General features: G+C 41.8%; 1 protein-coding gene across 11 annotated transcripts in view; it reads right to left on the minus strand.

Moving 5' to 3' along the window:
• Positions 1 to 23,774, minus strand: part of dot1l (DOT1-like histone H3K79 methyltransferase) — a 143,756-nt gene that overhangs the window by 14,470 nt on the left and 105,512 nt on the right. For all 11 annotated transcript variants that reach the window (XR_005457956.1, XR_005457957.1, XM_038776965.1 and 8 more), the window contains 5 exons: positions 23,492 to 23,644; positions 20,268 to 20,385; positions 19,098 to 19,732; positions 13,010 to 13,212; positions 1,131 to 1,216 (listed from right to left, as the gene is read on the minus strand). Coding sequence is in view for 9 of the 11 variants with exons in the window: in XM_038776965.1 (XP_038632893.1) it covers positions 1,131 to 1,216; positions 13,010 to 13,212; positions 19,098 to 19,732; positions 20,268 to 20,385; positions 23,492 to 23,644 (1,195 nt within the window). In the remaining 2 variants the exon portion in view is untranslated. The remainder of the gene's footprint in view (positions 1 to 1,130; positions 1,217 to 13,009; positions 13,213 to 19,097; positions 19,733 to 20,267; positions 20,386 to 23,491; positions 23,645 to 23,774) is intronic.

A 23,774-nucleotide genomic window follows, 5' to 3' on the forward strand; every position in this document is an offset into this window, starting at 1 on the left:
TCTGTAGTGCTGATCCCTGGTGTACTCAGCTCCCGCTCCAACCAATATCACCTTCTCTGTCTTCCATCAGTACTCATTCCTTTCTTTCAGCCAACCTTTTACTCACAAGCAAATATTACATTAAATTTCCCTACTTTTAGTCTCAGTAACTACCTTTTGGAGAAAAGGCTATTGGAAAATCTAAGCACAGCAAGCCCTCGTTTAACATTGTTTCTTTTTTATGTTGGCATGTTAACGGGGCCTTTAATCTTCTTGAATGTCGCGAAATTTATTTTGATGTAATTTCCACATGACCTGCTGGCACATTTTGGAGCAGTCTCTCCTCAACCGGCAAGCTGTGGCTTTTCCAGCAGTCTTCGCCCCTCCCCCGAAATCTCCCGAGATGTGAGCTCTCTCAATCCCGACCCACCCTCTTGCCAAACCTCCCGCTCGCTCCCCCTGCTCACCATTTTCCTATCCAGGTCTTGCAGAGCTGATCCAAAGCCGAAGTCCCAATGTTACGGAGGTATGAGTCACGATGATGCAAAAGTGCTGAATTGGCACTGCTGCCTAGTTTTTAAAATGACAGACTAAGCTGCTTCGGCTTTACTGCTCTTCTCTCATGTCCTCCTCACTTTCAGGGTTCAGAAAAGGGGAGTGGCAAGCGGGAGCATTTTTAAAAAAAGGGGGGGGGGGAGACAAGAGATGTCACAACGTGTGGGGCAAGAGGAAAGAGGTCACAACTTGCGGGATGGGGGGGTGGAAAAGAGGTCACAACTTGTTGATGGGGGGCAAAAGAGAGAGGACACAACTGGAGTGGGTGGGGTGGTGGAACAGAGACCACAATTCCAAGGGTTGAAGATGGGGAGGATTGAGAAGGGCAAGGGTCCACACAGACCAGCAAGATCAGGGAGATGGTTGCCCCGATTCCAAATGTTGATGAACATGCTTCTGACTTCTGAAGTAAATGGGAGTGGGGGAAATAGGAGGAAGTGGAAGGAAAGGCAAACTTGACTCAGTCTTGTAATTCTAAAATAAGTTCATCCCTGTATGCCTCACGCTCAGTTCCGCTGTGGGATATGGGGAATTGCTGATGAATACATTTTTGAAACATTTATTTCAATTTGATTGCAAATCCACAATTTTCTTACCTTGATCATTTTCTCTGCAAATGGTGGGAATTTCTTTACTTTCAATTGACACAGTGCACTGATTTTGAGTCATTTTTCTTTCAATCCTAAAAAAAAAACCAACCAGAATTAACTAATGCCCTCTTGACTCTGTATTGACAAGAATGGTAAGTAATGGGTTTGTATGGACCACTAATTGAAGGAAGACTAGTTAGGTAAGCCTCAGTTGCTGAGACAAACCCCAAAGCAAGGAATTCCATTGTAGCCAAGAGCATTGGCTTTGAATTGGGAATTTAACCAACAGCTGCAGAAAAAAAAAATCTTGAAAATAGGGACATTTGACAAAACAGAGTCGTCCTCAGTTAGTACAATAAGGCCACTTTAACTAAATTGCAATGGTATTTTAAAAAAATATAGTTTAAAATAACACAGCCATGTCATCTGTCAAAACAACTGATTAGCTTTAGCTGCAACATTTTAATGTAGATGAGATTCATATTTGGGCCCAACTTTGGGCAGGGCAATTTGCAGAAAATACTGCAAACTATCAATTTGAGTTTGTTCATCTGATTAAAGGCAGCACAGAACAGATGGCCCATTTAGTATGCTGGATATTTTCTCTTAAAAAGACCACAAGACCTTTACATTGAGACAACTCAATGCTGGGAATGGTGGCAGAGTATTAGTATGCTGCCTCTCAACGCCAGGGACTCAGATTCAATTTCAGCCTTGGGCGATTGTCTGTGTGGAGTTTGCATATTCTCCCAGTGTCTGCATGGGTTTCATCTAGGTGTTCTGGTTTCCACCCATAATCCAAAGATGCGCAGTTTAGGTAGATGGACCATGCTAAATTGTCCTATAGTGTCCAGAAATGTGTAGGTTAGTTGGGATTACAGGGATAGAGTAGGGGACTGACCCTAGATAGGATGCTCTTTCAGAGGTTTGGTGCAGACTCTAATAAACCCAATGTTAACCACGCCAAAGCAAGAAATTTCATGTTCCAACAACCGGCCATGTGAACACATTTCTTCTAACCACTCTCCTTACAGAATGACAATTTTGCATCGAGGCCCCTGAGCAGTGACTCATTATCTACCACAAAAAGTTGACATTTTAAAAGTCTTCAACAAAATTTCTTAGCCTTCTTGTTCCAGGGCAACTCCAGTTTCAAATCTCTGCTCATGCCAATGGTTCCCACATCCTGGCTTCATTCTTTTGTGGTTTTAACTATCTACTTACATATTTTCAGGGAATTATGTATTTGGGATTTCGGTCCGTGTTCATTTACACCATTCGAATGTCCGTCGTTTATGTATTCCTTCTCTTTCTACCACCTGTTTGACTGCTCGGTTAACCTGTTCTGCTCAGTTTGTCAAATTTCCTACCATCGTCTCTTCTACAAATTTAAAAGATGGTGCTACCAAATTCAAATCTTCCATCCAAATTGACAAGGGAAACAAAAGTGGCTTGAGCACTGACCTCTGGGTACAACACTTGTGAACGTTTCTAGTCAAAGCAATACCCATGTGCAAACAGGAAATGTTTGGTCCATTATGCTACATTTCCTCTTGCAGGATAGACCGTTTCATTTTATAAAAGGAGGCCATTTGGCTCATCGAGTCTGCACCGACCCTCTGAAAAAGCACCCTACCTGGGCCCACTCCCCACCCTATCACCACCTAATCTGCACATCTTTGGACACTAAAGGAGAATTTAGCATGGCCAACCCATCAAACCTGCTCATCTTTCAACAATGGTAGGAAACCGGACCACCCAGAGGAAATCCACGCAAGACATGGGGAGAAAATGCAAACTCCACACAGTTACCTGGCACTGCGAGGCTAACCACTGTGCCGCCAAAACTTTCCTCCAACTCCACAACAAAACACAACAAAACACAACTCCACAACTGCAATTAACAAAAAAAAAACAAATAATGCCCTGACTTGAGAACTACATACAGAATTTGAAATTGCTTTCAATGATAAGAATATGGGAGATACCACAAACAAAACTTGTTCGTTCAAATTTAACAGTGTTTTACAGAAGTAGAACCCAGAACTGAAACATTTGCAGGCAAGCTCGGAGTATTGCGATGGACTATAATGATGTAATTCAGTGATCAAAACAATTTCTTAGGAACTGCTTTACAAATAACTCCTCTGTAATTAGTCTATGACAGGGGTGGGAAAACTACGGCCCGTGGGCCGCATGCGGCCCGCCAAAGGTCTTTATGCGGCCCACCAAGTCATTAAAAATTTTTTTTTTTTTTTTTAAGGTTATTTTGGGGGGGGGGGGGGGGGGGAGAAAGGACTGTTGGGTTACTTACTGGTATAGGGTGGATACGTTGACTTGAGTAGGGTGATCATTGCTCGGCACAACATCGAGGGCCGAGGGGCCTGTTCTGTGCTGTTCTATGTTCTATATGAGGCGCCCAGAATCATAACCGGGTGAAGTAATTATTTTACTTAATATACTATGCGGCCCTTTAAAATTGTGAATTTCTGAATGTGGCCCTTGCATGGAAAAGTTTGCCCACCCCTGGTCTATGATATAGTAACTGCCCGATAGACTGGGCTCTAACTAATTTTCCTTTTCGAGACAGAAATGATTAAATCTACTGTTTACTCCAGCAACTTTCAATTGGAATGTGTAAACTAATCTTTTGATGCCACGAGAAAAAAAAATCCTGGAAACTTTTGGGAGATGGTGATGTAGCTCTGGAGACCTGGATTCAAATCCTACCAAGCCAAATGGTGAAATTTAAATACAATAACAATCTGGAATTAAAAGTCTAATGATATCGCTCTCTTGTGGGGACACTGAATTGGATTCAATTTGAATTGGTTTTTGGAGCAGGCAAGGAGCTGGATTAGGGATTTGACCCTATCCACACACTGAGCTCTGGCTTTGTAACGCTAACAAAGGGATTTTTTAAAAATGTTTAATGATGACCATGAAACCAGTGTCGTGAAAACCCATCTCGTTCATTCATTGGCAGCACTGTAGCATGGTGTTAGCACAATTGCTTCATTGCTCCAGGGTCCCAGGTTCAATTCCCGGCTTGGTTCACTGTCTGTGTGGCGTTCGCACATTCTCCCCGTGTGTGCGTGGGTTTCCTCCGGATACTCCGGTTTCCTCCCACAGTCCAAAGATGTGCAGGTTAGGTGGTTGGCCATTCTAAATTGCCTCTTAGTGTCCAAAATTGCCCTTAGTGTTGGGTCGGGTTACTGGGTTATGGGGATAGGGTGGAGGTGTGGGCTTGGGTAGGGTGCTCTTTCAAAGAGCCAGTGCAGACTCGATGGGCTGAATGGCCTCCTTCTCCACTGTAAATTCTATGATATGCTTTAGGCAAAGAAATCTGCCATCCTTACCTGGTCTGGCTTACATGTGACCCCAGATCCACAGTAATGTGGCTGACTCTTTTAACTACACTCTGAAATGGCTAAGCTAGCCACTCAGTTCAAGGGCAATTAGGGATGAGCATTGAATGAAGGTCCTGCCAGCAACACCCACATCCCATGAGTGAATTAAACAGAAGTTGAAAGATGAAATGCTTTGAGCAATAATGCCTGCAGAAATGAGGAGTTGAAAACTATTATATATTCATGTTTGTTCCTGGTTTGAACAAGGTCACTTTAAGAGTCCGAACACTTGATGTATTGATAATATCATTGCAGCTTGGGTGGGCTAACAGTCACTATCTTTTACAGCCTTTCGAATAAACACCTTTCCAATAAAGCTTGTTTGTTTGTTCCTTCATGGTCTGCAAGCCTGTGTTTTAAAAATACCACAAAGAAAACTAGCGACGAGGTGGTTGATCCACACTGCAAACACTGAAAAAGAACTGCAGAAATGCAGTTGAGGAAGTAAAATCATCAATCCACACTGCAACCATTCAAAAAGAATGATAAAAACATCACTATACCAAAACTGGCAATGGAGGGGTGCCAAATAAAAGCAGCAGCCATCGAAGGGACTGAAATTTAAACAAAGATTTTGGTGAAAACAGCAAAAAAAGCTTTCAAATACTCTGCCTGCAGAATTCTGGAACAGTGCTCCCTCTACTGGGAGTAGCAAGTAAATAACCTGCAACAATTAATTGAGAGCGGGGAGTTTTACAATATCCTTGCAAAACATGGAAAGGAACAGGCTGAGCTCTGGGCTACCTTGTTTGAAACTAAATAAGAGAAACAAGGTGGTGCTGAACAATTATGCTTATGCAAGCTTTCCCAAAGTAAAAATGGTGGGAGTTTTTGGCATCATGGGACTGTACAATGAAACTACCGAATCCTGGAGTTCATACACTGAAAGATTTAACTTTGTCCGCACAAACAAAATTTTGGCGGACATAGTACTCCCGATCATCCTGAGCATGCTTTTTTGGGGGGGGGGGGGGGGGGGGGGGGGGGAGGGATTTCAGAAATATCGCAGGGCCATTTCTCATAAGAACCCTTGGTCATCGCCAAGAGTTTCAGGTTCCAGAAACTTAAACAGCAAGGTATGAATCAATCTCACAATTCGTAGCTACTTTAAGATTGTGGGGGCGAAACCCACGCAAACACGGGGAGAATGTGCAAACTCCACACGGACAGTGACCCAGAGCCGGGACCGAACCTGGGACCTCGGCGCCACGAGGCAGCAGGGCTAACCCATCAACTCATTTCTGGCCACGCCCCACACCTTTCTAATCTGTTGCTGGAGTCCAGCCCCACCCAATGTCCACCCTGGAGGTTGGAAACTACTTTGCTGGCCAACTAAAACATATTGCGAGCGCCTACCCACCTCGATTAATGACTACATCAAATTAAATAGGTCTAACTCGATCTCCCCTTCCACGCTCTGGGAGGCTCTTGAGGCCGTTCTTAGGAGGGGAAATTATTTCTTATACAGTAGTCCCCCTTTATAACGCGGGTTTTGGGGTCCAAGACAGCCACCCGCGTTGCATCCGAGCCGTGGATATCCACGATGGGGGTTTTAAATTTATTTAAAAATCTATGCTAGCGCTTCCCATTGAGAGTCTACGGGGGGGCGGGGGGAGAGGTCAGACCCCCGTAGACTCACAATGGGAAGCGCTAGCATAGATTTTAAAATAAATTTAAAACCCCCATCGTGGATCTAATTAAAACAGTGTCAATTTCAGCAGCCGGCTCACTTTGATCCGGAGAGGGAAGCTGCTCTCTCACTGAAACAATCAGCCGGCCGCTGAAATTGACACTGCCCGCTGCTCTCTCCCTCCAATCCAACTTTTAAGTTTTAATGTTTCTGATTGGAGGGAGAGAGCAGCTGGCAGTGTCAATTTCAGCGGCCGGCTGATTGTTTCAGTGAGAGCAGCAGCTTCCCTCTCCGGATCAAAGTGAGCCGGCCGCTGAAATTGACACAACTGACAGTTGGGGTCCATAAGTCCCCCCGCGGTATATCGCGAACCGCGGTATTGCGGAGCGCGGTATAACGGGGAACTACTGTAGTGCATATATGCTAAAGGTGAATAAGTTGGAGCAGCAGAGGCTTGTGGACTACATGTTAGAGGTGGATCACCTGTAGTTGCTTAATCCTACTCCAGAGATATACACAAGCTACTGGCCACTAATAAGGCCGTGCGTCAGAGGCACTCCAGGGGTACTTTTTATGAATACAGAAGGCCAGTCGTCTTCTGGCTCACCAACGTAAACACCAAGCAGCCTCCTGTGAGATTCCCCAGATACCTAACCCGGGTGGCAACTTTATTTCCACCCTTATCCAGGTCAATGCAGCTTTTCAATCCTACTCCTGTGACTTGTATAAATATGGGCTTCCTGTGGACAAGTCGAGCATGTCTTGATTTTCTGGACAGCTTGCCCATCCCAACTGTTGAAGCAGACATGAGTTGTGAGTTGGAACTTCTCGTTACACCTTGACAAGATTTTGAAATGCATTGGGCTGATTCAGGCTAGTTAGACTCCTGTCCTAGATGGCTTTCCGATCGAATTTTACAAGTTCTCAGAACAGCTAGCACCCTTGATGTCAGATATGTTTCATGACCCCTATCCCTATGCTACCAACCCTTACTCAAGCCTCTATTTCCTTGGTCCTTAAGAGGGACAACGACCCGACCGAGTGGGGCTCATACCCATCCATCTCGCTTTTAATCGTGAATATTAAGCTGTTTGCTAAGATTCTGGCCCTTCGGTTGGAGCCTTACCCTCCAGATATAATTTCGAAGGATCAAACAGGCTTTGTGAAGGGCTGCCAATTATCAGCCAATATCAGTCACCTTTCAAATTATGCTCTTTTCTCCCTCTCCTGCACCTGAGCCAGAGATGTTCGTATTTCTCGACGCTGAGAAAGCATTTGACAGGGTGCAATGGGACTATTTATTTGAGATAGAGAGATTTGGATTCGTCCATAAATTTGCCTCTTGGATTTGCTTGTTATACAATGCTCCCTAGGTTTTTATTTCTCTTTCAACGCCTCCCCATTTTCCACCCAAAATCCTTTTCTATTAAGATTAGTAAATTGACATCAGCTTCTTTTTGGGCGGTTAAAAATCCCAGAATTTGCAGTGTTCGGCTCCAGAGGGATATGCCCTCCCATAGGTATTATTTTATTTACGGGTGGCTAATATCCAAAAAAGAAACGTTATTGCGGATTAGCGATCCCAGTTTAAACTGGGGCCTAATGGGAGGTTCACTCTTGCACTACATTCACTCTCCTTACCATAGTTACTGCACCATTTCCGTTTTCTACTGCTAGATTCTCCTTAACCCAGTGGTGGTCTCCTCTTTTTATCAGTTTCAACAACATTTGAAACTTTCTCTCCACATCTTCACTGGCCCCTATCTGCAACAATCAACTTTTCTTACGGGCTGGACTCAACACTTAACTCGGTTGTGAGCACTTTGGCGATTTGTTCATGGAGGGGAGGTTTGCTAGCTTTAGAGAATTAGTGGACAAATTTCAGCTTTCCAACTCATCTTTTTCACTATTTTCAAGTTCACAATTTCTCTCGTACTGCTTTCTTTTCCTCTGGCTCCACATTCCTCCTTGCTGAAGAGGATTCTATCCTCGGTTCAGTCTGGTAGAGGGTCTATCTCAGACCTACATGGTCACATTCTCTCGTCCAATCCTTCCCCTCTGCGAGGGCAAAGGCAAAATGGGAAGTTTGAACTGGGCCATATACTCACTAGCGAGACTTGGGAGAGAGGCCCTTGACATCTGCATGTGCTCGGTTGAGCCCGATTCATTTCAAGGTGCTACATAGGATGCATCTGAACAAGACAAAGATGAGTGGGTTTTTTCTAAATGTTAAGAACAGTTGCGATCGCCGTTCGCTTACCCCAGCTGATTTAGGCATCCTTCTTAAGCACCATGTCAGAGATACTCACTTCCAAGTCTACTGGTAGCCATATTTGGGGTTTGGGGATTCACCTGCTGTTCACTCTGGGGTAGAGGCACTCGTTGTTGCCTTTGCCCCACTGATAGCCTGGAGGTGAATACTGCTTTGCCGGAGATCTCCCGTTCCGCCCAGTGCCTCTAGCTGCTTGGAGGATTTACGGCCCTTCTTGCACTTAGAGAAAATTAAATTCACCATTATGGGTCCAATGGAGAGATTCTATCTGAGATGGCAATTGTTCATTTCCTTTTTCAAAGATCTGGACACGGTCAGCTATTAAGGGTTTTAAGTATAGTGTTAAAGGTAGTTACTCTTTGTCTTTGTTTGTAACATTTGTATTCTTGTGTTTTGGCTGATTGTTTGTTAATATATAAAACTTTAATAAACATGCACCAAGTGAAAAATCGAATAGAGGGAAGGGTATCCACATGATACAAAACAGGCATGTAAAAGGGACCTGTGTCACAGTCAGATGACGAACTGCTGTTGAACGTATTGGGCATTGCGGGCACAACTAATCGTTACTGGGTCACTCCTTTACTAAATGGACAACTGGTAAAACTGGAGGTGGACACTGGCACAGCCATTTCATTGGTATTAGAAACTGTTTACCCAAAGAAACCCCAAAACTCTTAAAACAAATATTGGAGAAGTGCTGCTGTGGAGAGGCCGTATTGATGTAAATGTGCAGCTAAACTGACAGGCCGCAGACTTGTCTCTGCATGTCGTTCAAGGTAACTACCCAGCCCTAATGGAGAGAACTTGGCTAGAGAGAATCAAGCAAAACTGGGCTGATATGAATTTCATGTCTGAGTCCAAAGCAGGTCTACTGAAGATATTAAAGAAACATGCCAGTCTTTAAGGAGAGCTGGGACGCATAAAAGATATCTGTCAAGCTAAAGATGAAGGGTGAAAGCCAAACAAAGGCTACATCCATGCCATATGCCATGAAGCTTGAGGGTGAGGCAGAATTAAAAGGCTGGTCAAGACAAGGGTCCACGAACCCATTAATGCAAGTGTTTGGGCAACGCCCATTGTACCCGTGAAGAAGAAAGATGGTTCAGTAGGAAAATGTGGCGATTTTAAAGTAACTGTCAATCCGGTGCTGTGCAGAGCAGTACCCTCTGCCTTTAACTGATGGGTTGGCTGGAGGCCAGCATTTCAGTAAAGTTTACTTTCATCAAGCTTATCTTCAGATAAATATAGATCCTGATTCACAACAATATTTAACAATTCTGACACACAAAATGACTTGTCAGATAGAAAAGGCTTCGATTTGGCATCACGTCTGCACCTGTGTTATTTCAATGAGACACAAGTCAAATTCTAAGCGGACTAGGTGCCCAGTGGTACTTGGATGACATTTCCGTTATTGGAAATGAATGAAGAGCTTCAAAACTTAGATGCTACACTCCAGTGACGAGAGGATTATGGACTACGAGTACGGAAGGATAAATGTGAATTTGCCAAATCCTCTGCAAAATACCTGAGGCACAACATAGATGCAAAGAGACTGCACAAATCACCTTCAAAAGTAAAAGCCATAATTGAGGCACCTGTACCTCAAAACATACATCAACTTTGTTTATTTTTGGGCATATTATGTGGGCAGCACAATGGGTAGCACTGTTGCTTCACAGCTCCAGGGTGCCAGGTTAGATTCCCGGCTTGGGTCACTGTCTGTGTGGAGTCCGCACGTTCTCCCCGTCTGCGTGGGTTTCCTCCGGGCACTCCGGTTTCCTCCCACAAGTCCCAAAAGACGTGCTTGTTAGGTGAATTGGACATTCTGAATTCTCCCTCCGTGTACCCGAACAGGCACCGGAATGTGGCGACGAGGGGCTTTTCACAGTAACTTCAGTGCAGTGTAAATGTAAGCCTACTTGTGACAATAAAGATTATAAATTAAACTATTATGGAAGGTTTGTCTCTAATCTAGCAACTATTCTCAGACCTTTACACAATTTATAATGTCAAAACAGGAAGTGGAAGGATCAGTGTGAGAAGGCCTTCATAAAAGCTAAGGAGGCATGACTAAATTCAGACGTCCTGCTACACCTTGATCCGAAGGCACCATTGCAAATGACATGCGAAGCATCACCATATAGGGTGGGAGCAGTGGTTTCTCACATAATGCCCAATGGGGAAGGGAAGGTCAAGATCCTTGAACAAAGCAGAAACAAACTATGCACAGATAGAGAAGAAAATTCTAAACATAATTTTCGGGATCAAACGTTTTTACCAATACTTATTTGGGTGGAAATTTACTTTACTAACATATCATCGACCACTGACAATGATACAGCAGCGAGCTGGAGCAGAGATGGGCATTGTTGTTGTCAGCACATACATTTACGATAAAATATTGTAAATCTTATCTCCATGGAAACACTGATGTAACTCTCTAGATAATACCTTTACTTAATGCGTTGTTAAGGAATAGTTTGAGTGGTAATATTTTCTATTTCAAAGTAGATAACACTCCTGTAACACAGGACAAGTTAATAAGTATACCATAAATAATCCACTCCTATTAGACGTTATGGACATGGTATTTTGTGGTAAGACTACAGGAGTAAACCGGGAGTTGAAGCTATGTGCTTGGGTAATATTTCTGAACATTTCCTTATATGGTTTAGTGTCAAATTTTGCTTGATAGCATTTCTGTGAAGCAAAGGGATGTTTTATTACCTTAACGGTGTTAGAATCATTGAACCATTCCAACTCAGAAGGAAGCCATTTAGTCCACTGAGCCCACACTGGCTCTGCATGCGCAATATAAACACAAATTGTGTTTAATAAAAGCTCTATTGGCCCAAGAGCACTACAGTGCTTTGCCCCTATTCATTCACATGGAACACTTGCCAGCTATTGAAGCTTTCCTGGAACAATTCTGAATCTATTTTGTGCTCGCATTTAGTTTCTAACTAACCTCATGATTGATTTGATTTTTTTTCTTTAAATATATGCTTATCAAATTTAGGAATTCAAACCCTCCCTGCACCTCAAATATACCTTTTGAATTCTAGATCAACAGTCTCAGCAAACATGGTCAAATAGAACATAGAACAGTACAGCACAGAACAGGCCCTTCGGCCCTCGATGTTGTGCCGAGCAATGATCACCCTACTCAAACCCATGTATCCACCCTCTACCCGTAACCCAACAACCCCACCCCCCTTAACCTTACTTTTTAGGACACTACGGGCAATTTAGCATGGCCAATCTACCTAACCCGCACATCTTTGGACTGTGGGAGGAAACCGGAGCACCCGGAGGAAACCCACGCACACACGGGGAGGACGTGCAGACTCCGCACAGACAGTGACCCAGCCTGGAACTGAACCTGGGACCCTGGAGCCGTGAAGCATTTATGCTAACCACCATGCTGCCAAATGAAGCCTCTAGTTTCTACTGACAAGGTAATTCAATTTTGTATGATGAGGTGATTTAGGACATCGACAGGAATTTAAAAAATCATACCTTGAAATGATCAGATGCCAAGGGTTGCTGAACTAGAGCCATACTACTTTATTGGGAGAGTAGCAAGGCTAGATAAGTAAAATACTGTCAAATTTTCAAGCAAAAGTCAAACTTCATAAACATTTTGAAGAAGATACAAACCACAACTAGGAACTTAGCAACTGTACTGGTTTTTTTAAAAAAAACTCAGTTGTCCATAACAATCAAGTTTTCTGCTGGTAGAAAATCAATGCCTTACAACTTGGCAACCATGAAGTACAGACAAATTTCCCAGGGGGACACGATGAATGCTTCTTCTATCTCTCATGATAGGACAGTGTCACATGCTACTCATATGAAGACTGAGCCTGAGAAAAACTGTTCAGACAAACCTTTTAAACTTCACAAAACTTTGCTTTTCAAGCTCATATTACTGGTAAAAACAATGCTTTGCTGTCTTAAAAGATTTCATATAACACATTTAATAGTACAAATTTTCAGGTATAGAAAACATCAACTGTAAGATTCTATATATTGCCCTAACAGCTATACCTACAAAGGGCTGACAAGTAAATGGTCTCCAAGATGTGATTTTCAATAAATTCATTCATCTAACTTCTACATATCAAGAACTGCTGCATGCATTTCTTGTTAACTCCAAATTGCTATAGTACAGTTACCATTATTCCAAATGCCCATTCAAATAAAATTAGACCCACCCACTTTGCCAATCGCTGCAAAGAAAATTTAACATAGGATTAACTCATCAGATGCTCAAATTCGATCAAACTTGACCAATAGTCATAGAAATTAATTAAGTGCACAAGTTATACAGAATTATTGAGGGCTGTTGGATAATAAATTCTGAATTAATTCCATTGGATTGTACTTACCTTCATTTGTAGCAAACGTAATTGTGTTCATCAAGCCCCAGGGAACATAAGAGGCAATGGTATCATTTTCAATTTAAATAAATATTCCTTGGCTTCAATGACAAATTACCCATTTTTGAAATATAAATCCTGCAAAGTTATAAAGTTCTGCACCTCTTTATTTACAGGAGCCCTACCTTCCATTAATCTGCTCAGTTTCCTCCTCCTGCTCTTCGTCAGATGTAAGTGGAGAATAATGAACACCATTGGAGGCAAACACCTTTTTCTTTTTCAAACTTGAAGGTCCTTCATTATCCTGATGGGGAACGGGAGAGCTTTTCACTGAAGTTTCTGGTGACGAAATTGCTGTTATTTCCAAAGGTTGGTTGATGTTATTGACCTAAAAAAACAAATTTAACACTTATGATTTGGTAACGTGTCTATATTTGATGTAATGTTCCCTGCATTTTGGAAACATTTCATATGCCAAGAAGCTTCGGCAACAAGTGGTGGGGTGTAATTAATTATGATATGCAAAATTCATCAAAGACGACAATTATAGTGACCCACTGCCTTTATTCAGCAAGCGTCAAAACAGTTTGGAAATAATTTGACAATTCATGTTAAGATTGAATTTTCTTGTTTGGACCATGTATGAATAAGAACTGAAAGCTGAAGCAGACTGTGTCAACCATAATAATTATAAAATTCACTTTAAGCTTCACAAGCAACGCATCAGATCAGCTTCATATTTTGACATGAAAAACAGTAGCAGATTGAACCCGTTATAGTGAAGATATACTGACAAACAGTAGGATGTAAATTTGAGTAAGTCATAATCCAATTGAACAGTGTTCTAGTCAGTCCACACCCCCAGCATATACAAAAACAAAGACGCCATCAAGTGCAGGAAGCAATGCAGACAGGGGCCACATGATGAATCTTGTTGAAATTGTTGCTAGCTGCCTATTCCCTGGGTCCAGATGGACTTCATTCTAGGGTATTAAAAGAAGTGGCTATGGAGACAGTTGATGCACTGGTTTTAATTTTCAAAAATTCCCGATTCCAGGAATAGATTAGAAAATAGTGAATGTAATATTTCCTTCAAAAAAGGGAGACACAGAAGACAGGAAACTAACGTAGGCTCAACATCTCCCATTGGGAAAATGTTAGAAGCTATTATTAAAGACAATATGACAGAGCAGTTAATCAGGCACAGTCAACATGGTTTTGTGAAAGACAATTATGTGTAACAAATGTATTGGAGTTCTTTGAAGTAACATATGCTGTAGATAAAGGAGAACTGGTGGACGTGCCATACTTAGACTTCCAGAAAGCATTTGATAAGGTGTCACATCGAAGAATATTGTGGAAAAAAGATTGTGGTCTAGGGAGTAGCATATTGGCAATGATAGAAGATTGCTAACAGTAAATGGAGTCAGCATAATGGGTGAACTTGTTGGCAAGATGTAACGAGTGGTGTGCCACCAATCACCAAATGTTGATGGGCGTCAACCTTTTAAAATTTCTATGCATAGTTTAGCTGAAGGGACCAAAAGTATGGTTGCTAACTTTGCTGATGACACTAAATTCACCTGAGGAGGGAGCAGTGCTCCGAAAACTAGTGATTTGAAACAAACCTGTTGGACTTTAACCTGGTGTTGTAAGACTTCTTGCTGTGCACACCCCAATCCAATGCCAGCATCTCCACATCATGGGCACTAGGATAGCTGGTGATGTGTTGTGAAGGGCGCATAAGGAGGCTACAAAAAGTTATAGATAGGTCGGCAAAGATCTGACAATTGGGGGTATAATGTCCGAAAATGTGAAATTATCCATTTATCAGGAAAAATAAAGCATATTATTCAAATGGTAGAAGATTGTGGAGCTTGGGGATACAAAGGGATCAGGGTGTCCTAGTGTAGGAATCACAAAAGGCTAGTATACAGGTCCAGCAAGCAATTAGGAAAGTTAATTTATTGTAAGGGGAATTAAATATAAAAAGAGAGAGGTTATGCTTCAGTTGCACAGGGCATTGATATTTGTAGTACTGTGTAGAGTATTGGTCTCCTTATAGAAGAATGCAAGCAAATGCATTGGAAGCAGTTCAAAGGTTTACTAGACTAGAGTCATAAAGTACAGAAAGAGGCCCTTGGGCCCATCGGTCTGTGCCAGCCGTCAAGCATCTATTCTAATCCCATTTTCCAACACTTGATCTTATATGCTATGGTGTTTCAAGTGCTCATCTAAATGCTTCCTAAATGTTGAAGGTTCCCACCTCTGCCACCCTGTCAGACAGAGTTCCAGATTCTAACTACCCTCTAGGTGAAAAGGCTTTTCCTCAAATCTCAATCTCCTGCCCCTTACCGTAAATCTATGCCCCCTGGTTACTGACCCCGCTACTAAGGGGAAAAGTTCCTTTCAATCTACCCTATGTCCTTCATAAGTTTGTACACCTCCATCAGATCCCCCCTCAGCCTTCTCTGCTCAAAGGAAAATAACCCCAGCCTACCCAGTCTCTCTTCATAGCTGAAACGCTCCAGCCAAGGCTACATGCTGCTGAATCTGCTCTGCGCCCTTAGTGCAATCACATCCTTCCTATAGTGTTGTGAGCCAAACTGTACTCCAGCAGTAGCCTAACAAGCATTTCATACAGCTCCATTATAACCTCCCAGCTCTTGGCTGAAAAAGGCAAGTATCCCATATGCCTACTCATGGAACGAGAGGGCTGTCTGCAGAAAAGGTTGGGATGGGCTAACAAAAAAATAGGAACAGGAGGTGGCCATTTGGCCCTTTGAGCCTGTCCACCATTTATTATGATCATGGGCTGATCATCCAACTCATTAGCCCAATCCCACTTTCCCCCCATAACCTTTGCTACCCCCTTGCCCCCAAGTGCCATATGTAACGGCTTCTTGAAAACATACAATCTTTTGGCCTTAACTACTTCCTGTGGTAACAAATTCCACAAACCGACCATTCTGGGTCAAGAAATTTCTCCTTATCTTTGTCCCAAATGGTCTATCCCGTATCCTCAGACTGTGACCTCTAGTTCTGGACACACCCACATCAGGAACATCCTTCCTGCATTTACCCTGTCCAGTCCAGTTACAGAATGTTATAGGTTTCTAGGCGATCCTCCCTCACTCTTCTGAACTACAATCCTAACTGATTCAATCTCTCCCCATACATCAGTCCCGCCATCCCTGGAATCAGGCTGCACTCCCTCTAGACCAAGATCATTCTTCCTCAGATAAGGTGTGGCCTCACCAAGGCCCCGCATAATTGCAGCAAGACATCCCTGCTCCTGTATTCAAATCCTCTCGCTATGAAAGCCAACATACCATTGGCCTTCTTTAGCACCTGCTGTACCTGCATGCTACCTTCTGTGACTGGTGTATGAGGACACCCAGTCTTGTTGCACATTTCCCACTCTAATTTATGACGTTCAGATAATATGTCTTTTCGTTTTTGCAGTGGATAACCTCTCATTTCTCCAAATTACACTGCATCTGCCATTCATTTGCCCACTCACTCAACTTGTCAAAATCACGCTGAAGGATCTCTGCATTCTCCTCACAGCTCACCCTCCCACCAGCCTCCCTGAACAGGCGCCAAAATATGGCGACTAGGGGCTTTTCACAGTAACTTCATTGAAGACTACTCTTGACAATAAGCGATTTTCATTTCATTTCATTTTCATTTCATTTCAACTTGGTGTTATCTGCAAATTTCCCTCATCTAAAATCAATAATATATTATGAATAGCTGGGGTTTTGAGCACCTATGTTGGCTTTCATATCGAGAGAATACAGGAGCAGGGATGTCTTGCTGTAATTATGCGGGGCCTTGGTGAGGCCACACCTTATCTGAGGAAGAGTGATCTTGGTCTAGAGGGAGTGCAGCCTGATTCCAGGGATGGCGGGACTGATGTATGGGGAGAGATTGAATCAGTTAGGATTGTAGTTCAGAAGAGTGAGGGAGGATCCCCTAGAAACCTATAAAATTCTGTAACAGGACTGGACAGGGTAAATGCAGTACCCCCACTATCACTGCCTGTCAATTTGAAAAAGACCCAATAATTCCTACACTTTTGTTTCCCGTCTGCCAACCAGTTTTTTATCCATCTCAATACACTACCCTAATCTCATGCACTTGAATTTTACACATTCTCTTATGCGGGACTTTGTCAAAAGCGTTCTGAAAATGTAAATAAAATAATAATCTTCATTATTGACACAAGTAGGCTTACATTAACACTGCAATGCAGTTACTGTGAAAATCCCCTAGTCGCCACACCATGGCACCTGTTCAGGTACACCAAGGGGGAATTCAGAATGTCCAATTCACCCAACAAGCGCATCTTCCGGGACTTGTGGGTGGAAACTGGGGAAATCACGCAACACGGAGTGTGCGCAGACTCAGCGCAGACAGTAACCCAAGTTGGGAATCGAACCCGGGTCCTTGGAGCTGAGAAGCGAGTGCTAACCACTGTGCTACTGTGCCGCCCGCATCCACTGGATCCCCTTCATTAACCAGGCTTGTATCCGGTGGAATTTAGAAGAGTAAAACGGTGACTTGACTGAAACATACAAGATTTTGAGGGGTCTTGACAAGGTGGATGTGGAGAGGATGCTTCCTCTTGTGGGAGAATTTAGAACCAAGGTAACTGTCTGAAATAGGTGACCCTTTATTTTTAAAGGGAGTGTCTTTGGAACTCTCTTCCTCAGAAGGCAGTGGAAGCAGAGTCTTTTGAATGTTTTTAGGGGCAGAGTAGGTAGATTCTCGATAATTTGGGGGAGGGATGAAAGGAATTTGGGGTTAGGCAGGAATGTTGTCTTGAGGGGTTTTGGGTTAAGAGGCGAGTTTCGTATTGATAGGACACCAAGGATAAACTGGAGACTATTATAAATTCAACATTGGGGGTAGGCCAAGGGTTCTCAGGTCAAACCAATTAAAATAAGATATAGGACTAATACCTTCTTGACCAAGGGAAGAAAGGAACAGGGAGCAAGGGTTGTTTCAGAGTAACAAATAAAACCTTTCCAACATTGTCGCAGATTAAGTCAATCACTGTTATGGCATTAATTTAATTGGCTTCAAATAAACCTCGGTTTTATTCAGTAAAGCCAAACAGGTTCCAATTCAAGCACCATCCTCAGCAACAAAAATGAATGGTGGAAACCTCAACTAAGACAGGTAGGCAAGCAAAAAAGATTAAAGGTTGGTTTAATACAAAACTTTCCTTAATCTATTTTTATTATTGTTTTACTTAAATCTATATTTTTTCAAAACAATAATCACTTCCCAAATATATTGTCTTAAACAATCTTGGGCCGCAGTCAACACTGGGGACTCTGAAAATGCACATGGTTTACTTGGAAGCTGTATTCACCAGAGTTAGGTACAGCAATCCAATGTGATTAAGTCAGCACTATATCTGTATACACTCTCACCTTTAAATTTTGATGTCCTTCCTTTGGTGAGCATTCTTTTGTCATAGCCCTCAGAACAAGGGGGCATATTGCTTGTCCATCACCAATAAACCGGCACACAATAGGCAATTTGATCAAGTATTGGTACTTCAGCACTGGGTGATGCCAAAGTTGCCCCAGTACTAACTAGTCGTTGCAGCAAAACATAAATCAAAAGCCCTGGGGGCACGTTTTCATACATGAAATGGAGGAATCAGGGTCTAGTCAACTGTCATTCAGACAAATCACATTTCCAATTAAATTTTCAAGCTATGGTCCGTTGTGAACCAACGCCTGCAGGGTTCAACTTAACGGAGGTTGAGATCAAGGTGTACCTGAACAGCCCATGATACAGGGTGGCATCCACTAAACTTTAGAAAATGGGTTTACAACACAAACTAAATTCAAGGAAACAGTTTATTTTTTATAAAAAATGGAACTTCTACATTTGACAAGAACGCGAAGAAAGTTTAGTAACTAACAAAAACATGCACTCTATGGTTAATGACAGAGATAGGAGGCAAGAAACATTGCATTAGACTACGGCACAAATTTCTTAAACGAGGCTGTCTTCCAAGATAATTTCAACAGAGGCTAAAGAATGAATACAAATATAACTACTTGAAAAGAAAAAATTGGCTTATCTGTACAGCCCTAAAATAGCCATACTAAGACAACATCCGTTGGGGAACATATTACGGCATTTGGACTGCAAATACAACAACAAAGAATATTCAGATAGGTTTGAAGTCAAAAGTAAGTGCCCCCTTCCAAAATAATCACAAAGATTGGAATAAATCAAATCACGTACCATGGAACTTATATTCAAAGGAGATCCTGAAGAAAGTCCTAGTGCAGCGAGTAGGGATTTCCTTTTAGGAGAGCTGCCTGCATTTAAATTGGATGTCATAGAAGAACGTTTTCTTCGGCCCTTCTTTTTTCCTTCTTGTGTTATCATCTGCCCAGATTCCAACTTGATGGCTGAAGTAATAGGAGGCTGTTTATTTAAAGTAGGTTGCTTTATACTTCCACCATTAGCAGTGGAAAATATTATTCTCCGTTTGGATTCATTCTCCTGATCCGAGGCACCTTGGTCTGACTGTAAATCTTTTTTTATTACCTCCGAGAAGGTCTTTTGTGTATCCGCATACTGTAAAACCCCACCAGTGCTTGGAGAACTTGTTGGGTTTTGAGAACTGGACAGCCTCGGGCTAGCTGAATGTTGTGTCGTTGTAGAGTTTTGTTCAGAATTCCGAGACTGCATCAGGTGCATTGTTGGATGCTGTGGGTTTATGCTCTGCAAGACAGAACTGTTGGCAAGGATACCTACACTGGTGGAATCAGAATCTTCTAATAATGTCTTTTCATGACTATTGAGCGTTGACTGGATGGGAGAACCAGAATGGACTCCATTGACTGCCACAGAGCCAGCTGAGTAACAAAAACCTACAAAACGATAATCACATTGTAACAAACCAGCTTTGATAAAGAATCTGCCATTCAGTTTTTATTATTGCCTGGCATGTATGTATATATTAAAATGAAAAAGTGAAAACATTTCCAAAATATCAAGGATTGATTTCTCCTCAATGATATGGTACATCCATGTTCATTCATACATAACCACATAGAAGATGCAAGATATAATTCCAGACTTCTAATACATTTAGCTTCAAATTATTTGTAAATTTGCAGATACATATATCACTTCAAATGATACTTTTGAAAAGATAACATTTTACTCGAAATCCCCTTCTGCCAACAATTTATTAAAAGCAAAGCATGCAGGGTTATACAAAAGCACCGTAATACAAATGGTCTAAGTAGTTATGATACATCAATAGAGTATAATATTCATGTTACTTTAGAAGATAAATTAAAAATTCTGATCGAACCAACTCAAGTACTTTCATATCATTTAATCAAACACAAATGCAACCTGCTCAATGTTAATTCCAACACAAAGTCAAAAATAAAGTACCTGAGTTAGCCAAAGACTGTGGTTTATTTCCAGCCACATTTCCATAGGTAGCACCATATTGTTTGTCAAGCATTGGTAAATCACGATTTGAAACGTGAATGGGGCTAGGTGTGCTTCTCTGTAAAATATATCAAATGAACTGATATTTTCACAAAAACATCAACAAATGATTTGATTCTAAAATAATTTACAAGAAAACGAATGTTTGATATTGCCTTCTCTTAAAAATCTAAGCAACCTGCACAGAAACCAGGAGCAATGAAATGCAAAAATAATTAAATTGTAGAGTATCACAGAGCTTTAATTCATTCAGTGAATGTGTAATTTAAAAGCATCCTTCATCTGCAATCTTAAGAAACTCGTTCCTTTGCCCTTCTCTCGAGTCAGGTGATGGGCTTCTTTGCCATTAACAAGACTACCTGATCAGTATCCTCTGCCACTTCCTTCCCCTATCCAATAGGGCCAGACTTCCTCCAAAGTTCCCTTTGCTAAGCCCTGGAATTGCATTTTTGTCTCGTTTCTCAACTGTCCCCAATGTCCTTACCAAATTTATATTATTTTTGAGAAGTCCCGTACTAGTGGAGGTTATTAATGAAGGCCCGCCTTTTCAAACATGCCCCTCGCCCAAGGTGTGGTGATCCTCAGGTTAAATCACCACCAGTCAGCTCTCGTCCTCAAAGGGGAAAGCACCTATGGTCAGCAGGGACTATGGCGACTTTATTTTTACTCGTGATGGCATGTCCTTTGCATTCCCTGATAATGAAGAGGCTGCTCCAGGCATCATGCCCACTGCACCCCCATCCCCCCAAAAACTTGGGAAACTGGTCTAAAATAGCTATAGTTAGTTCCTTTAGAAGTAATATTGGTAAATATTTATTTTGCTCCAGTATAACCTGGTCAGGACAGGTAAACTTCAAGAGATGGCCAAGGACAAATAACTTAAAATCAGCAACAATTTGCATTTGTTTAATTTGGATCACACAAGTGGAAAAGGTAGGCCAGTGTGTTAAGGATTAGAGGAGTGTATAACATACATATGAACAAGGAGTAGGCAGGCAATGGAGCCCCTCAAGCCTGCTCCACCATTTAATAGATTATGGCTCATCTGTGAGTAACCCCAAATCTGCATCCGACCTACCATAATAACGCATCACTCCCTCACTTACCAAGAATCTATCCACCTCTGCCTTATTCAAAAACTGTTTCCACCACCTTTTCAGGAAGAGAGTTCCAAAGATTCAACTCTTTTAAGTGAAAAGATTTTGCCTCATCTCCGTTTTAAATGGGTAACCCAAACAGTGACCCCGGGTTCTAGATTCTCCCACATCAGGAAACATCCTCTCCATATCCACCTTGTCAAAACGCCTCGGAATTTTGTATGTTTCAGTGAAGTCGCTTCGTACTCTTCTAAATTTCAGTTACCTGCTGGACCTGTCTAACTTTTCTTCATATGACAATCCACCCATGCCAGAATTTAGGCCAGTAAACCTTCTCTGAACTACTTCCAACATATTTACATCATTCCTTAAAGAAGGTGACCAATACTGTGCACAGTATTTCAAATGCAGTCTCACTAGCACCCTGTACAACTGAAACATACCCTCCTTACTCCCCTCATAATAAATGATAAAGTTTTATTAGCTTTCCTAATTACTTGCTGAACCTGCATACTCGCCTTTTGTGATTCATACACTAGGACCAATACTCCTTTGAACCTTGGAGTTCTGCAATCACTCATCATTTTAGATAATATGCTTCTTTAGTCCTTCTGCCAAAATTGACTATTTTACATTTGCCCAAATTATATTCCATTTGCCAGGTTATTTGCTCACTCACTTAACCCATCTACATATTTTAGCCTCCTTGTGTACTCTTCACAATTTACTTTCTTACCAATGTGTCAATAGCAAATTTGGCAAACATCACCTAATCCAAATCATTTATATTGTAAACAGTTGAGATCCCAGCACTGATCCCTGTGGCATACTACTCATTACATCTTAGCTGTTCCTGAAAAAGACCCATTTATGCCTACTGATTGCAGCTAGCCAACCAATCTTTTATCCCTGCCATTATGGTATCCCTTTTACATAAGCTTTTATTTTCTGAAATAACCTTCGACTTGGCACCTTATCAGATTGTAAAAAAGGGAGACAAGATTGAATAGATAAGATGCAATGAGCTTTCACACAGAGGCACAAGTTTTGAATCAACCTCCAATGACAGGGAAAATGCCCCGGGATAATTGGTGACGTACGGTGGAATGAAACTACATTGGGATATAAAGAAATGAGAAGGACTTGGAACTCAATATTGAAGGAAGCCAGCACCATTAAAGCAATACGCATGAAGGACCTTTATCAGGAAGTGGAACTTGGGGAGTTTTGCAATAGCTGACACCCATGACAGGTGAAAAATGGAAAATTAATGAGGAGCATTTGAAAGCTAAATTTAACTAATGGTGCAGATTATTGCTTAGCAGTTAAGGGAGAAATAGGGATTGCCAGAGATGGAAAAAAACTCAATGAAAATCAAAACAGCTCAGAATTAAAGTTAGAACACGGAGATTTACATCTGATGGACCAATTATAGCAGATGGAGAACCAATGACAGCTGGTGGCAGAGGCTGGTGCGAAGTAAAGCACCTAGAACTTTGCTAACATTTAGATAAAAGGAAGGCTGTCAAGGATAGCAGTAACAGTAAAATCAAGAGTAATGCAGATGAGGTAGGAGTTGTGTATTATTAGCAAATGAAAACCAGGTTTGTAGATGATATCACCAAAAAAGAGCGAGAGAGAAAGGGCAGACACAGAGAAAAATATAAATTACTCTCTGGAGGTTTGAGCTAGAGAAGGTAAATATCTGCTCTGGTGAATGGAACAACACAGGTGATGCTATGACCCAGAAACCCATTCCACATAGAGCTCATCTCAAGATTCCAAGCCAGCAAAGCTATAGGCCTATGCAAGGCATACAAGAAACTAACAATTCAGGTTTTTGGAATCGTAGCAGCAATCTAAGTGGACATTATGCAATGTGAAGGGATGAATTGGGAAATTAGTCAAGACGAGCGATGATATTACATCTGCTGGAAGTACAACCCCTTTTTCCAACTTGATAGGACACCTTAGAAGAGACTGGACATGGAAATGTTATTTTAGCCAACCGAAAAATTCTCAATTCTATTACTTGTAATACTTCAAATTGAGCCAAATATTACTTACCACTTTTTCAGCACGGACTGGCAGAACTACACTGGCCAGAGGAATGCTGACAGGCAACTTGTTTGGTTGAACAGTGCTCAGTGGAATACTGATTGGTAGGCTAGTTATGGTTTCAGAATTATTAACTGGACTTTTGCTGCCATCTTTAGAAAGCTACAGGGGAAAAAAAGTAAAACTCACAAAATAGGCATACAAGTACAAATAAATCACAATACCCAACCTTTCATAAAGCTATGACTAGCTGATGACACTGACCTAATTCAAGCATACAAATGAATAGCAA

This window comes from Scyliorhinus canicula, chromosome 18 (genome assembly GCF_902713615.1).
Source record: "Scyliorhinus canicula chromosome 18, sScyCan1.1, whole genome shotgun sequence".
NCBI lineage: Eukaryota > Metazoa > Chordata > Chondrichthyes > Carcharhiniformes > Scyliorhinidae > Scyliorhinus > Scyliorhinus canicula.